At 51.3% G+C, this 14,728-nt stretch overlaps 1 protein-coding gene across 1 annotated transcript; it reads right to left on the bottom strand.

The window, feature by feature from the left end:
• Positions 1-1,721: 1,721 nt before the first annotated feature.
• Hrk (harakiri, BCL2 interacting protein) lies at positions 1,722-14,697 on the bottom strand. Its single transcript, XM_005078996.4, has 2 exons — positions 14,305-14,697; positions 1,722-2,319 (listed from the first exon to the last, which is right to left on the bottom strand). The coding sequence occupies exon 1, from the start codon at positions 14,647-14,649 to the stop codon at positions 14,371-14,373; it is 279 nt and encodes a 92-aa protein (XP_005079053.1). The 5' UTR covers positions 14,650-14,697; the 3' UTR covers positions 1,722-2,319; positions 14,305-14,370.
• Between the last annotated feature and the right edge of the window lie 31 nt (positions 14,698-14,728).

Raw genomic sequence — 14,728 nt, 5'->3', positions numbered from 1 at the left:
TTTACAGAGGACTTGGCTGAAAAGTTCCATTGGGAGGTCATGGGTGCCCGGGTTCTCTCAGCAACACAGCTTCATTGAAATGAAAATCACCGGAGATGCCAACCCCTGTGTTTGGAGTTCAAATCCTCCAGGGAGATATCATAGGCTAACAGGCAATGTCAAGCTCAAAAACAAAACACAAAAAGGGAGGTATTCTCTGCCCTCCTGCCCTCGCACTGGGTCTCTGTGGCGTCAGCATGTCCCCGCTGTGATCTTGACAATATCTCTTTAAAGGGGCTGATATCTGTGACTCCCACCATGGCAAGCACCTTCCCTAGAAATACATGCTTTGCAAAGACTCTGTTCCTTGCTAGGAAGCGGACTAAATACAAATAGAGAGTGTTTTCCAGATCATTCTGGAACCCTCTGTGTAATTCCAGCTTGGCAAGGGTACGGCCTGCTGCCAGCTGCCTCCCTGCCAAGTAAACTTTATTTTTTTTTTCCTTTGCTGAGTTCAATTCTGGCAGTTAAGGGGGGGGGGGCTTCAGCCTTAAATTCTCAGTTGCGTTTTTCTTTAATCGGTTACTTAGAGAAATATAAGGCATGGATTCAATATGGAGAAGGAAAAAGAATGAAAGGAACCAGTCGTCAGCAAACTGGGAGGGTGTGCACTGCAGGACCTGGTCACGCTGAGCATAGTTACCCGGGACCATTTCCCTTGTAGCCCTGTGCACCCTAATAGCTGATGCTTCCTAGCAGACCCTCTCCCTGATCCCCAGGCACCACACGAGTGGCCTACAAATCCAGGCAGGAGAAAATGACTCTCCCCCTGGCAGGCAGTGTCCCAAATGCTGGATGCCAAGGCAGGGAGGCTCATGACGGGAGGTCAGCTTGGTCTCCAGGGCCAGACCTTGTCTCCAGAATTAAAAAGGGGAAACAATAAAAATAAGAGCACTGTCTCACTGAGCCCACAGCACGCTTGCTCACCATCTCAGCCACGAAGACCGCAGTGGAGGCAAGAAAGTATCCATGCAGGGGAATAATACCTGTTTCTGTTGGAATGGTTTTTTAAATAAAAGCAAAAATTAGTCATCACTCCTGAAGCAGTGAGCCTTGGCAGCCAGATACCAGTCAGGCGCACAGCTTCATTTTATATATTTATATATGTATATATATATGTATTTATATATATGTATTTAGCCCTTCTAGAAACTTCTGAAAACAGTAGCTTATCCTATATGTGTTTGGGGAGCAGAAATCGGACATTTCATGTAAAAGGTCCGCCCCCACCCCTAACATCCCCTGCTTTAAAGCACACTCCATCAGAATGCAGCCATTTCTTGGCTCTTAAATCTGTAAAACCTAAGCCCTGAATCCCCTCAGGAAGTGGGGGAGTCCACAGCAGTCTCCCAGGGTATTGCTGCAGGGGGAGGGGGAGCCACCATCTCTTCTGCAGCTTCTGCTCTATCCTGGCTTGCCCCTCCTCCCTCCCAGCCCCACCCCCAGGGGGTTGCTCCTAAGCCCCTGTGAGCATTCCCCCTCCCCCATAGAGAGACTCTCCAGTGGCACTTTGTCACTTGGCCCTAAAAAAAAAAAAAAAAAAAAAAAGAGTATATCCAAAGAGCAAAGTAGAAACCTGCCATCCCCTGGCCTTTCGGGTCTGTCAGTAAGACGATGGCCACACCAAGGACACACTTAGCACCAAGAAAATTTGAAGTGAAGCACCAGACACACCAGACAGGTAGGAAAAGAAAATGACATCCGTTTCTCTGGCTGCAACCTCGAGATCTAGATAACTGTCTAGACAGGGACAGAGAGAGGCTAGGGTGTGTCAAGAAATGGAGGGACCCCAGGCTGCCCCCAACAAAACGGGTCCCACATCCCCTCTGTCCGTCTCGCCTTTGGCACAGCTCCCACTACTCCATGCCAGCATCTGTGCTGGGCAGTTGGTCCATGCCGAGGCTGATCCCACCAGTCCGTGTAAGTTTCCAGCACACACACAGTGGCAAGCATCTCTCTCCCCTGCTCCCCCAGACATTACAAAGTCTCAAAGTTCACATTGCAAGGTGCAGAAAGGGGAGGGACCATGTCCCCCGCAGGCATGCACATACGGAATTTTGTATTTTCTCTTTTTTTTGTGTATATGTATATATATAGCTATATGTAAATAGCATTGGGGTGGCTATCTCTGCAACTGGACTTCCCGGGGGGGCTTCCTCAGTCCACGTTTCCACCATCAACTCTGGATGGGTCTTTCCACTCTGCTTCCTTCCAAGCTCCGGGCTCCCCCCTCAGGAAAACAGGAACCAGCTTCCTCCAAGGACACAGGGTTTCGCCAACCTGTGGAAATAAAGATTTGTTTTTCTGTCAGCACAGTCCGCTTCCTGGGTGATGTCAGTGCAGAAGGGGAGGGGAAGAGGGGGATTTGCAACACAAAGCTCTGGTTGGGGAGGAGAGGGCTCCCCAAAGCCAAGCCTGGCTCTTCTGTCAGTCCCAGAGGAGCAGCCTTCCTTCCCCAAGTGTGCACACCACAACACACACACACATACACACACACACACACACACACACACACACACACACACACACACACACGCAGGCACGCACGCACCCTTCTGCTTTCAGACATGGGCATCATCTGTAATTAAAAACAGAATTTGAGCCAGGTGTGGTGGCACACACCTTTGATCCCAGCACTCCAGAGGCAGAGGCAGGCAGATCTCTGTGAGTTCAAACCCAGCCTAGTCTACAGAGCCATTTTCAGGACAGCCAGGGCTATACAGAGAAACTCTATGTAGCCTAGCACGCAAGAAACCTCTGGTTCCATCCCCAGCACTGCAGTAAATCATACATGGTCTTGCATGTCTATAATTCAAGCTCTTGGAAGGTGGAGGCAGGAAGATCAAGAGTACAAGGTCATCCTTGGCCACTCCCAGAAACCAGGAAGTTCCAGGGTGATAGTCCCCTATGATATAAGACCCTGCCTGGGAGTGAGGAAGTGGGAATTTTGGGTTGAATTTTGGCCTTGAAGGTAAGTACTGTTCTCTGTACCAAAATTAAATAAGTTTATTAATAGTAACAGATAAATGACAGGTAGATGATAATAGGTAAATAATTGATAAATGATGGGTGTAGTAGGTAGGTTAATAAGTAGGTGAGGGGTAAGTAGATGGATTAATGAAAACCTAGAGGCTTGTGACCCTTCTCTATTCAGGAACAGATTATTCATCTACTCTTCTCACACCTCCATCTCCCCATATTCCAGACATATTTGTGGACAGTCGGTTTTCTCACTTGACCATTATAAACACACACCCCAGTGCTATGAGCCACTGCCGTGCTCCTTTCCCGTGGGAGGTTCCAGGGCCAGCAGGGGCAGAGGAGAATAAGTTCCCAATACTGCTCTCCTGAAGAGCAGGTGCAGTCTGGGAAACATGGCCTATGGCAGCCCAAGGAGAGGCAGCACATAGGCACCGAGGCTCCCGAGAGAGATCTCTAATGAGAGTCGAATTCCAAAGAACTAGCCTGGATACAATGAGACTCTTAAGGCTGGATATGAGGGAAAAAAATAAAGGTAGCAAGCCATTGAGCATGCATGCACGCGCGTGCACGTGCACACACACACACACACACACCAAACATTAAAAACTGGTGCACAGTAAACATCACACTGCCTGGTACAGTCAGAAGATTCTCTGATAAAGGATGGGGGCAGCACCAGTCCATTGGTATAAACCCAAGCATGGAAGGCAGTTTGCTAATATGACTATGTAGCAGAACAGTAATAGTTAGGGCCCCCTCTTGGGCTACAAGTCTCCCCCAGGAAAGGGTGCTTAATCAGCTTTAGAGAACGAGACAAGACTTCCCTCCTTTGGAAAAGGCCTCAAATCAAATGGTAAAGTGATTGGTTGCTGCCATAGCATTCATGTCACTATTGCTCTAGAGGCTAAAATACTGAAAATAAGTGATGGCGGAGTGCTTACCCCCCAGTTGTTACCCCAGTGGGGACATACGTAACAACCCCTCAGGCCCAGGAGACATCACCAAAGAGGAGGGCAGAAAAAAATGTAAGAGCTGAGGATGAAAGAATGTATATCAAAAATATCTCTTCTGGACATGACACGTCATGACAAGATTGGGCCCACCGACACTTCATCATGGATCGTGAAAGGTCTTAACGGGCCCCTACCCCTCCCAGAGGGGCTTCTGAAAATTAACACTTGTGGAAAGGTGTCACTGTCTTCAGTGGTGTAACTGCAGATGACTTGTCATTGCTCCACTGAGAAGCTTTTCACCGACAATCAGGCTAATTAAATTCAGTGGACCATGAATTTAAAGAAGACATGGAAATCAAAGGAGAAAGGTGTCAGTGGGAGAGGGACGGAAATGAGGGTGAAAATGACTAAAGCTCATTATACGAATGTATGAAATCACCAATAAAAATATGGGGAAAAACTTGTACACAGACATCCATAACAACACAATTCAAAATCAGCAGGCGAAAACATCAGGGATGAATAGATGGAACATTATTTGGCTGTAAAAAGGGAATGGACTTCTACTGATTCTTACACAAGGTGGCTCAGACTTGAAAACATTGTGCTATGTGAAAGGAACCAGGAAGAAAATGAGAAATAGCATATCATGCATTTATATGAAAGATTCACTATAGTAGGCATGTCTTTGGACACAGAGAGCAGTGATGGTTGCTTAGGGCTGTGTGGAATGGGGAGTGATTGTTCATGAACAGTTTCTTTTCTGTTTGTTGAGGTAGGAGCTACCTATGTAGCCTAGGCAGGCCTAAAACTCACAATTTTCCTGTCTCCACCTCTCCAGTACTGGGGTTTGAGGTAGCACCGCCACACCTGGCTGATTTCAGAAGCAACGGTTACCCACCAGTTATCAGAGGAGACGCAGGATGAGCACACTCATTGGTTTTTGAGAGAAAGCCCACAGATCTTTATTTTACTGGTTGGAAAAACGTCCAGAATATTAACTGTATCAGTGGGTATCTGTGGTGTCTGGCTTCCTGCTGAGTGTGGCCAACAGGGGACACAGAGATGTTAGACCTTGGGCACTTACTCTTCAGAGGACTTCCCACTGGTCACAGCCCCAGCCTCACTCTGCCTGGTTCTGTAGAGTGGTGACAGCCCCCTCTGCTGCCAACCTTGGGGCACCACATCTTTCTAAGTCCTGTTCACATTTCTGTCTTTAACCCTTGCCAACCTCTCCCCTAATGACTCAGGTTGGGACTAGCCTCAGTGTCTTCCCTGGACAGGGACTAATGCCCGTCTGACTTCATGATGGTGAGTCAAGCACACACGATCCCTACAGTCCCCATCAGTGAGTGACAAGGACCCTCATTGCTGACTTCAAACTATAGGCTTGCAGAAGGCATTAGCAGAAGATTCTCAGCCACCCATCTGCTAACACCCTTTCTCCACAAGAAGGACGAGGCACACCAGGTTCCCCGCACTCTACTGCGGTCACATTCTACCTTCATAGGCTCCAGAACTGGAACCACCAGTTGACTCAGCTGATACACACGCCTGACTTAGTTTATGAAAACTAACTTTGACGGCTCCTAAAAGTCTCAGTTGGTTCCTGCCCACAGGCTATGGGATGGAGATCGGCAGAGCCCACGGCAGTAATGGGGACAGAAGGCGGGGGTCCTGTGGCACATGTGTAATCCCAGCGCTCAGGATAATGGAACAATGGAGGGAGTGGAAGGAATGATTGCTTCCTGGGGACACACCGTGTTCTGTACTGTGCTTCCTGAGTACATCAAGTGATGCATTTTCTTGATTGATGATTGATGGGGGAGGGCCCAGTGCAGTGTGGGCGGTGCCACCCCTGGGCAGGTGGTCCTAGGTTGAGCAAGCTAAGATGAACAAGCCACTAGGATTCCTCCACAGCCTCCACTTCAGTTCCTGCCTCCAGGTTCCTGTCTTAGCTTTCCTGGGTGATAGACTACAAGGTATAAGATGAAACAAACTCTCCCCTCCCCAAGTTGCTTTTGTTCAGTGTTTTAACACAAGGCTAGCTAGCCTCAGAGTCCTGTCTCAAGCAATCCTCCTGCATCATACTCCTGATCATGCAATACAGCTGTGTGCCACCAAGCCCAACCCAGACAGACAGACTGGCCAGTATCAGGACAACTGTGCCTGTGTGTGCTATGTGTTAGAATATGGACATGCTTTGATACAACCGTGTCCCCTCTGAGAACTATGCCTTTTACTCGGAAGGTGTTCAAACAAAAAAAAAATGCTCACTGTGAGCTGGTTTCTAGGGTTACAACGTGGAAAAGGGTAGATGCCCACTGGGGAGGCGACTGGATAAGTAAGTGGAGATTCGTGCAAACAAAGGAACATCGTACAGCCACTAAAAAGGGCGATGCCTGTCTTCCAGTGCTCACAGCACAAGATCTCAGTGGATGAGCTCAGGCGCTTTAAGTGGGATCTGCACAGGTGTGCGTGGGCCTGGAGGGAGGACTACCAAGGAGGGGGACCTTCCAGGTGGAGGGAGGGGGAACTTGGGAGGTTCCCACAGGTATGCACTGAAACTCCTTGAGCCCCTATAGTGAGCCAGGATAAACTGTGATGTTGATGGGTTTGTAACCCACATACAGGGGTCTTATTGCCACGTGGGCATAGGGAATGTTACTAGTACTTTCCGTATTTTCAAGAAAAACTGGAAATACCAGATTGTGCAGGAGAACACCTGCTTTGTAAGTGCAGGAAAATCCTAAATCAAGCACAGCTGAGGCCGTGTGCCACCTGGAGGTCGCCCATATTCAACCAGCGCTCTTAGGAGCAGCTTTTAAGCTTAGTACATCTTACCACTAGGGGTTTCCTCCGGGCCTCAGTTTCCCCATCTGCAAGGTACAGGAATTGGATTGGTTGGCATTTAATATCCTGTTCAGGTTTGGATGTTTCTAGAAAGCTGGTACTGGGAGGGGTTTGTCACAGATCTTTTGGGAATTGAGCAGGACAATGGCTCCTCTCCCGGATAGACAGCAGCATGAGTATGACATCAGTGGGGTTTCCTGTGTCGTTTCCATGGCTGACTCCTTGCATCCATTCTCTGCTCTATGCACAGTGTTAGTGCTGGGATGTGGGAAAGAATGGATTTACATAGATGGTTGCTTGCTCCATCGTGAGGAGTTCAAAGCCAGCATAACCAGCCTGGGAGCAGGACCCAGGGCACTGGCCATGCAGTCACTATCTCAGCTTAGACCGGGTGACTTCAGAAGGCTGTTGAGTCACAGGTAGGGGAGAGGGAAGTGCGAGCAGCTGGAGTTCCTTCCTGCACCATGAATGTGGGCACACAGGCTGACCTCTGGCCCGAAGAAATGCAGCACAGAACCCCAAACTGTAATCCATGCCAGGCCACGTACAACAGATTAGATCAGCCTGTCTCCTGACACCAGATGTGCAGGGCAGCTTCTCAGTTTGGGTGATGTGGGGTGAGGCTCTGGATAGACAGGACTCGTGGGTGCAAGTGTCATTGTGATTCCAGTTCACAGAGGAAGGCAAACGGATGTGCTTATAGCCACACAACTAGTAAACAGCAAGTCGAGGCCATTATCTGAATCCGCCTGACACCAGGATTCATGTCACCCAGCTGCTCTCCCTCAGGCATGAAATATGGGTGAATATTCTTAATGGTGAAGTCAGAATTGGTTAAGTCCCAGCCATGGTCTGCCAACAGACAGGGTCTCTCTCTCTCTCTCTCTCTCTCTCTCTCTCTCTCTCTCTCTCTCTCTCTCTCTCTCTCTCTCTCTCTCTCTCTGTCTCTCTCTCTCTGTCTGTGTGTGTGTATTGAGTATTTGTGAGGCCAGAGGAGTCAATGGCAGTTATCTTCACTTCCTCTCCACTTTAGTTTTTTGAGACAAGGTCTGGCTGAGCATGACTGAGCTGCCAGTTTGGCTGGCTGTGTGGTCAGTGAGCTCCAGATGTGTGCCTGTCTCTGCCTCCCCAGTTCTGTGCAAAGTCTGACTTTTACATGGGATCTGAATTCAAGTCCTCATGCTTGGGTGACAGACACATTCACCGAGCTGCGTCCCCAGCCCCTGTAGACTGTGTTTTAAATCTGGGCTGGCTTTCAAAGTGACAGTTCTTCTAGAACCCATTCCATTGAGCTCACTGTGTCCCCACTAAAGACAAGTCATCGTGTCTCCACTAAACAGCAGAAGTCACTCCACTAAAAGCCATTTTCCCATTGCTAGTATGATAGCATCCTGCATGGTTCATCAAGTCCCAAGCACTACAGCCAAGATTGTATGATAAATCAGAGTCCTGGCCTGGGAGTCAGGTAGGCTGGGAAATGTTCCAAGGCTTTAGGGACATGGTCGAGATTTTGAGTTATCTGCAGTCCCACACTGGCTAGAGGTATAGACCATGAAGATCACCCCAGAGAAGAAAGGCAGGCACTGGGAGGCAGAAACAGGCAGATCTCTAGGATTTGAGGCCAGCGTGGTCTATATAGAGAGTTGCATGCTAGTCAGGGCTAAAAGACAGACAGACAGACAGACAGACAGACAGACAGATTCAGCTAGGGATGGGAGCAGTCAGCTCCAGATTCACACTGACAGGCACATGGTGTATCCAGGCCAGTGACAGGAATGATAGCCATGGGAGACAAGAGTGAATGGCAGTACATTGTCTAGATTCTACGCATATGCTCATGTCTTCCAGACCTAGAGTCTAGAAGGTTTGTTTGACTCTTTACCACGAGTTTTCATCTTCTAGACAGTCTCTGCAATCATAAATGCTGACAAGCACTTCTGTACTAGAGTTCTACTCTTTAAAATGTGGTCGATTTTAAGCTCGGTCTATACAGAGCAGGACCACGGGCATTCAATACCACACCACAAACACCCGCGCAGTAAACAGTGGATAGGGGACACAAATGATAAAAGAGTCAAAGGATGCAGTGCTACCCAACCCTGAAATGTCGAGAGGATGGGCCAGCGAAATGGCTTAGTGGGCAAAGGCGCTTGCCAAAAGCTGGAGGGACCTGATTTTGATCCCCAGGAGAACTAGCTCCAGCAGGTTGATCTCTGACCTCCACACCTAGATTTCAGACACACATACACATGTGCACATACACACAGACACATATATACATGTGTACATACACACAGACACATACACACATGTGCACATACATATGAACAAACAAATACACCGTGTGCACACACACACACAATGTATTTCTATATATAAAATACATTTTCAAGTCAGGTGGTGGTGGATCATGCCTTTAATCCCAGCACACGGGAGGCAAAGGTAGGTGGATCTTTGTGAGTGTGAGCCTGGTCTACAAAGTGAGTTCCTGGACAGCCAGAACTGACTGTTACACAGAGAAACCCTGCCTCCAACAAAACAAAACAAAAAGATGGTTTCTGTGACCTCAGGGGATTTCCCATTCTTGGCCCTTTCTGTGCCCATGGTATCTAGCATCCAGTAGGCATGAAGCGATCCCTCGTTCAGGGATGGGTAGAGCAGGTGCCTATAAGAGAGAGTGGCTGTGGGTGGGGGAAAAACAAGCAGCTTGTTTCATTCATTCGGGAAGAATGTGTTTCCCCAGTGTATAGCTGCGCAGCGGGGACCAGTAAGTCACCAGGGGTCATACAAACATTGGTGATGAGCACAGGGAAACTGTGCTAGAAGCTGGGTACCACCCTGCCTCCTAGGTAGATTGGCTTCTCAAACCCTCGCTGTGGGATGGCTGAATCCACCTGGCTGCATCTGGGGCATATTTAATTATCCAGGGAAGCGCTTCTACTTCCCAGGCTAATTCTGGCACCTGCACACTTGTGGCCCTCTCACTAGGCAAGCGAATGACTCTAGACAGGGACCGTGTGGCCAGAAGGCTGCTGCTGTCCTGCACATCTGGCCCCTTCTTTGGAATTCACCCTTAACAGTTGTCTGCCTGCTGTGACTGTCTCCCTTCCCTGCCAAACAGGAGCCTGGGCTCTGGTGAGCGGGGTGACTGCTGGGAGACACCTCCAGATTTAACCACTTAATCCCCAAAGTGGCCCATCTAGCTGGCCAGCCAGCCCAGCATTAATTCATTAGGCATCCCCATTATCTTCCTTGTAGCTGACCACAGGGTCCTCCTTTCTTCTAGTCCCAAAGCAGGAGTCTGCTGCCCTCCCTTGGTTCCCCTCTCAAAGACAGATTCAGGACGCCATTCTCTGTCTTTCTCTCTCCCCTCCCCCTCTTGAGGCACACAGCTCCCAACTCCCTCCCTCCCCACTCACCACCTAGCCTCTTTTGTTTCTCTCCGGTGTCTTTGGGCCTTGACTGGGTTGCCTCGCCCCTTTCCTCCTGACCTCACCAGCCTCTCCGACCCCTACCCCATTACCTTACTAGGTCCCCTCCTCCACTGCAGTCCCCAGGCTAGGGGAAAGAGATGGCCAGCACTTCAAACTGAAATCCCCATCTTCACTTCATACTTTGCAAAGACTCAGGTAGATTCTATCTGAGTGCATTTTTCCCATTTTGGAAGAGATAAGAAATGCCCTGAGTTGAGTGAATTAACAGCCATGCCTGGCACTGGCCACTTTTAAATAGCTGCTCTCATAGCACTTCCCATCTCCTCTGCCAACCAGCTGTGGCTCTTACCTGAGATCACACTGCCCATAAAGGCCAGGTACCTTACCCCCATGCTAGGGATGGAAGCCAGGACCTTTTGCACGCTGAGCAAACCCTTGGGCACTGAGTCACATTCCCAGCTCTTCTGGTCCCTAAACCTACCTCCTATATATGCAAACTCATATAAATTTACCCATGTACGCACATGCAGAGGCCAGAGGTGGAAGTCAGCCGTCTTTAGTGCCCTTCCCTCCTACACCTCATTTTCTTGAGGCTGGCTAGCCAGGATCCCCTGCTTCGGCCTTCACTCCAGCCCTCCCTCTAGAGGCTTGTATACTCCACTCCCACCCCCCACAGGGCTCATACACAGACACAGGGGATCCAAACTCAGGTCCTCATGCTTGCACAGCAAGACTTTACCCACAGAGCTGGCTCCCAGCCTCCACTGCTTTGTCTGACATATGTATATATCACCATGCTCTGTCATGAACTGACTTCCCAAGAAGGCAAGTAAGAATGAATGGCGAGGGCCGGGCAGAAGGCTCAGTGAGCACAGCCGTCGCCAGCCCAGCCTGAGGACTTGAATTTGGTACACAGGAGGACAGCCTGCGAGTTGTCCTCAGACCTCTACACTTGTGCCACAGCACTGGCGCGCCCACAAACAATGAATAAATAGAATAAAAATTTTTTAAATCTTCCAAAAGTACGGTGCAGGTCACCAGCAATGAAAATGGTGGAATGTGGCCTATGCTGGAAAGAGAGAGCGGGCACTCAGTAAGAATCACAGTAGCACACATCAGTAGCTACTTTGTTGCCGTCGTTGTTGCTTTGCGGCCAGGGTTGAATTCATGTTAAGCACAGGCTCCATGATCCATCACTGAACTACAACAGCAGCCTCAGCCCTCACAGCCACCCAGCTGCAGTAAGCACTGCTCATGCAGCCCACCTAACTTTTACCTGTGACGTATGCTCCGTGCTGCTATTGTCCCCATTTCACAAACAGAAAAGCTGAACCTCAGAGCTTGGCTTTTTTCCTTCCTTCCTTCCCTCCTTCCTTTCTTTCTCTCTTTCTTTTATTGATAACTTTGAGGAAACAAACGTTACCGGTTCATAGCTGGGTCTCAGAACAAGTTTGTTGGGACCATGGACCCTGCTTAGAGCTAAGCTCCTAAAAGATTTGGAGTGGTGTCCCCAGTCCAACACCCTCACCCAGACACAGAAGGTGGGCATGAGCATTCCCATCCCATGCTGGGCAAAGTGGAGAATGCCCCTCTCTGCTGGGTTGACTTTCCTTGCTCTAGCCAGATTGGGAAATGCTGGGCTTGATCCTCTTGTCACAGGAGGAGGTAGCAAGCTCAAGGGGAGGACCCCAACATGAGCTTCAGGGAGTGCAAGTGACCAGCTGAAGGAACGCAATGGCATCTCCGGGGGTCAGGAGCACCAGAGGGGTGAGAACCCCATGGGTGTGGCTGCTGTGGAGGATGCAGCAGGCAGGAGAACCCAGGAACTGGATGGAGTGTGTTTTGGGCTCCCTGAGTCAGGGCACAGCACGGAGCTTCCTCAGAAACAGAAACAGAGCTAGGGTAGAAAGAACGTCAGTTCTGAGGTGACATGGGCTGTCTCTCTGCACCCAGCATCCACACGGTTTCAAGAATATCCTCACCAGCACCCTCCTGCCACCGGGGACTCCAGTTTCCCAAATTCACACAGGGAGCATACTGGAGTACCAGACCGCAGCCTCTTTTTCGGGGTCCTGAGCACCCCTGCTCCTGACATGCATACACACCGGTACAGGCACATGCTCCAGTTCTGGTCCGGAGTCGGAGTCTTCGGTCTCCTGGGTGGAACGGTGCTAATAGAGCACTTCTGCCATCCAGCCTGTGCCCTAAGACGCCAGAGTCCATATCCCAGGCCCCCCTCTACCAGTCTTCCCTTCCTTCCCATTGACTTTCGCACCTGCCAATTCTTCTCCACGCCCCCCTCCCCAAACTCGGCAAACCTGCCTTTCTCTCTCCAATTCATCGCCTGTTTTTCCTTTCCTCTCTCACTTTCTTTCTGCCTCCTCCCAAAGTCCACATTTTGTACGTCAAATCAATGGCACCCTCAAAATATATTGATCCCATCCCCGGGATTCCGCAGCAGCTGTACTTTTGAAAGGAGGGACAGAGGGGGAGCAGAGCATGGGACCTCCAGAGCCGGAGAATCGGGCTCAGGGCGCCCCGAAGCGACACTTCTCTGCACCAGCGCCCGGGCTGCGCGAGCCCACGCGACATCTGTCGCCCGCGCTCCCGGCTCACACCCGGCTCACCCCCGCAGCTCCCCCGGAGTTGCCACCCCCCACGCTCCGGCTGCCGCCTCTCCCTGAGGCACAGCGCCAGCTTTCCAAGGTGTCTGCGCGCCCTCGAGGCTGGGCTGGGACCAGTGCGTAGTCTTCGGGTCTCTGGTTACCTCATCTGTGATCTTCACCTTTGGACCCATCTCTCGGAGGCCAACCTAGTTCATCTCCCCACCAACCCCACCCCTGTTCTCTGAAGCTTCCCTATTCAAAAACCTAGAAAGATGACCCTGGCACGTCTACTCCCCCAAAACTAGCCTAGCACAAGGCCTGGAACACAAGGAATGCTCACAGGTCCCCCTACCAAGGACACACCTACAGCCGCCTGACACCAAACGTGAGATGCTCAGCACCCTGTGACCACCCGGAGGACACAGAAGGCTCCCACACCTCACACCTCGTCTGCTGGAGGTGACAGGAGGCCAAGCTCTAAACGGCGACACCTCGCGGTAAAAGGAACAACAAAGTTACCGGGGAGATGGGACGCTGAAGCGCGCTTGCCTTGGGGATCGAGGACTAAGACCCAGCCAGTGAGAAACTTCCATGGGGTGGGGCGAGGGGACTCGTCACAGAGAATGGGGATTCACAAACTGTAAACATAACGCTTGAGGAGAAGGGAGTTAAGAGCAGAGATACGGAGACCTGGTCAAGCCTGGAATGGCCGGGACTTGGGACTTTTAGAATCAGCGATGCATAATTAGGGGGAGGCTTTTAGCTCTGTCCAGGGTGATTCCACTGCACGTGTTTACTGGGGCTGGTGACGTTGGCGGTGGCTTCAGTCCTTCAGTTCTGGGGAAGACGGAGGGGGAGAGAGAATAGAGAGGGAGAGGAGAGTGGAGAAGGAAGGAGTAAGAAGAGACAGTGGAGACATAACAGGGGGAGAGAGAAGAGAGAGGGAGGGAAAGGAGAGAGGAGGAGAGGGAGAGTGAAGAGAAAACAGGAGGGGAGAGAGGAGAGGGAAAACAAGAAAGAGTAGACAGGATAGGGTGGAAAGAGAAGGGAGAGATAGACAAGGCAGAGAGAAGTGGGAAAGAGTGATAGAGCCAGCGAAGAGAGAGAGAGAGAGAGAGAGAGAGAGAGAGAGAGAGAGAGAGAGAGAGAGAGAGAGAGAGAGAGAGAGAGAGAGAGAGGCGAATGAAGATAGGAGAGGGGGATACTGTTGGAAAAAGTGAAGACAACGTATAAAGACAAGGGGAGAGAGAGAAAGAGGCGGGAGAGAAGGGGGGAGGGGGAAGTGGCGCGAAGCCGACGCTCAGGGTCTGGTCTGAAAGGGACAGAACAAGTGAGGAGAAGGAGGCCCGGTCTGCGGCTCCCAGCGGTGGCGCCCTGGCTCCCGCCATCGCGCTCTCTCTCCCGCCCGCTCCCCGGCTCGCCCGCTCGCCCGCGTACCTGTTGCTCGGTCCGGGCTGGGTCTCGGCTCCGGTCCCCTCACCAAGAAGGCCCCGCGCGCGCAGCCTACGCGCTCCGCCTGCCGAGCAGCCAGGCCGCCAGCGCCGCCACCTGCGCGGCCGCGCACAGCCAGGGCCAGCGGGCGCGGAGTGCGGGCAGCAGCGCAGGCAGCGGGTCCCGGGGCCGCGCGCGGCGCCGCATGGCGCGTCGGTGCAGCTCGTCGCCCAGCGCCTGCAGCCTCAGCGCGGTCACCTGTGCCGCCGCCCAGCGCAGCCCGGGGCGAGTGTCGCCGCAACCGCACACGGCCGGAGGCCCGTGGCCGCGATGCCGGGGACACGGGCACATGGCGTGCGGAGGAGCCTCCCCGGACCCCAAGTTTCGCCCTGCGCCGCGCGTTTGTTGTGCTGACGGCGCTATTATTAAT

This window comes from Mesocricetus auratus, unplaced genomic scaffold (genome assembly GCF_017639785.1).
Source record: "Mesocricetus auratus isolate SY011 unplaced genomic scaffold, BCM_Maur_2.0 Super-Scaffold_100025, whole genome shotgun sequence".
NCBI classification, from domain to species: domain Eukaryota; kingdom Metazoa; phylum Chordata; class Mammalia; order Rodentia; family Cricetidae; genus Mesocricetus; species Mesocricetus auratus.
Note: the sequence above shows the minus strand (reverse complement) of the source record. Positions and strands in the feature narration are given on the sequence as shown.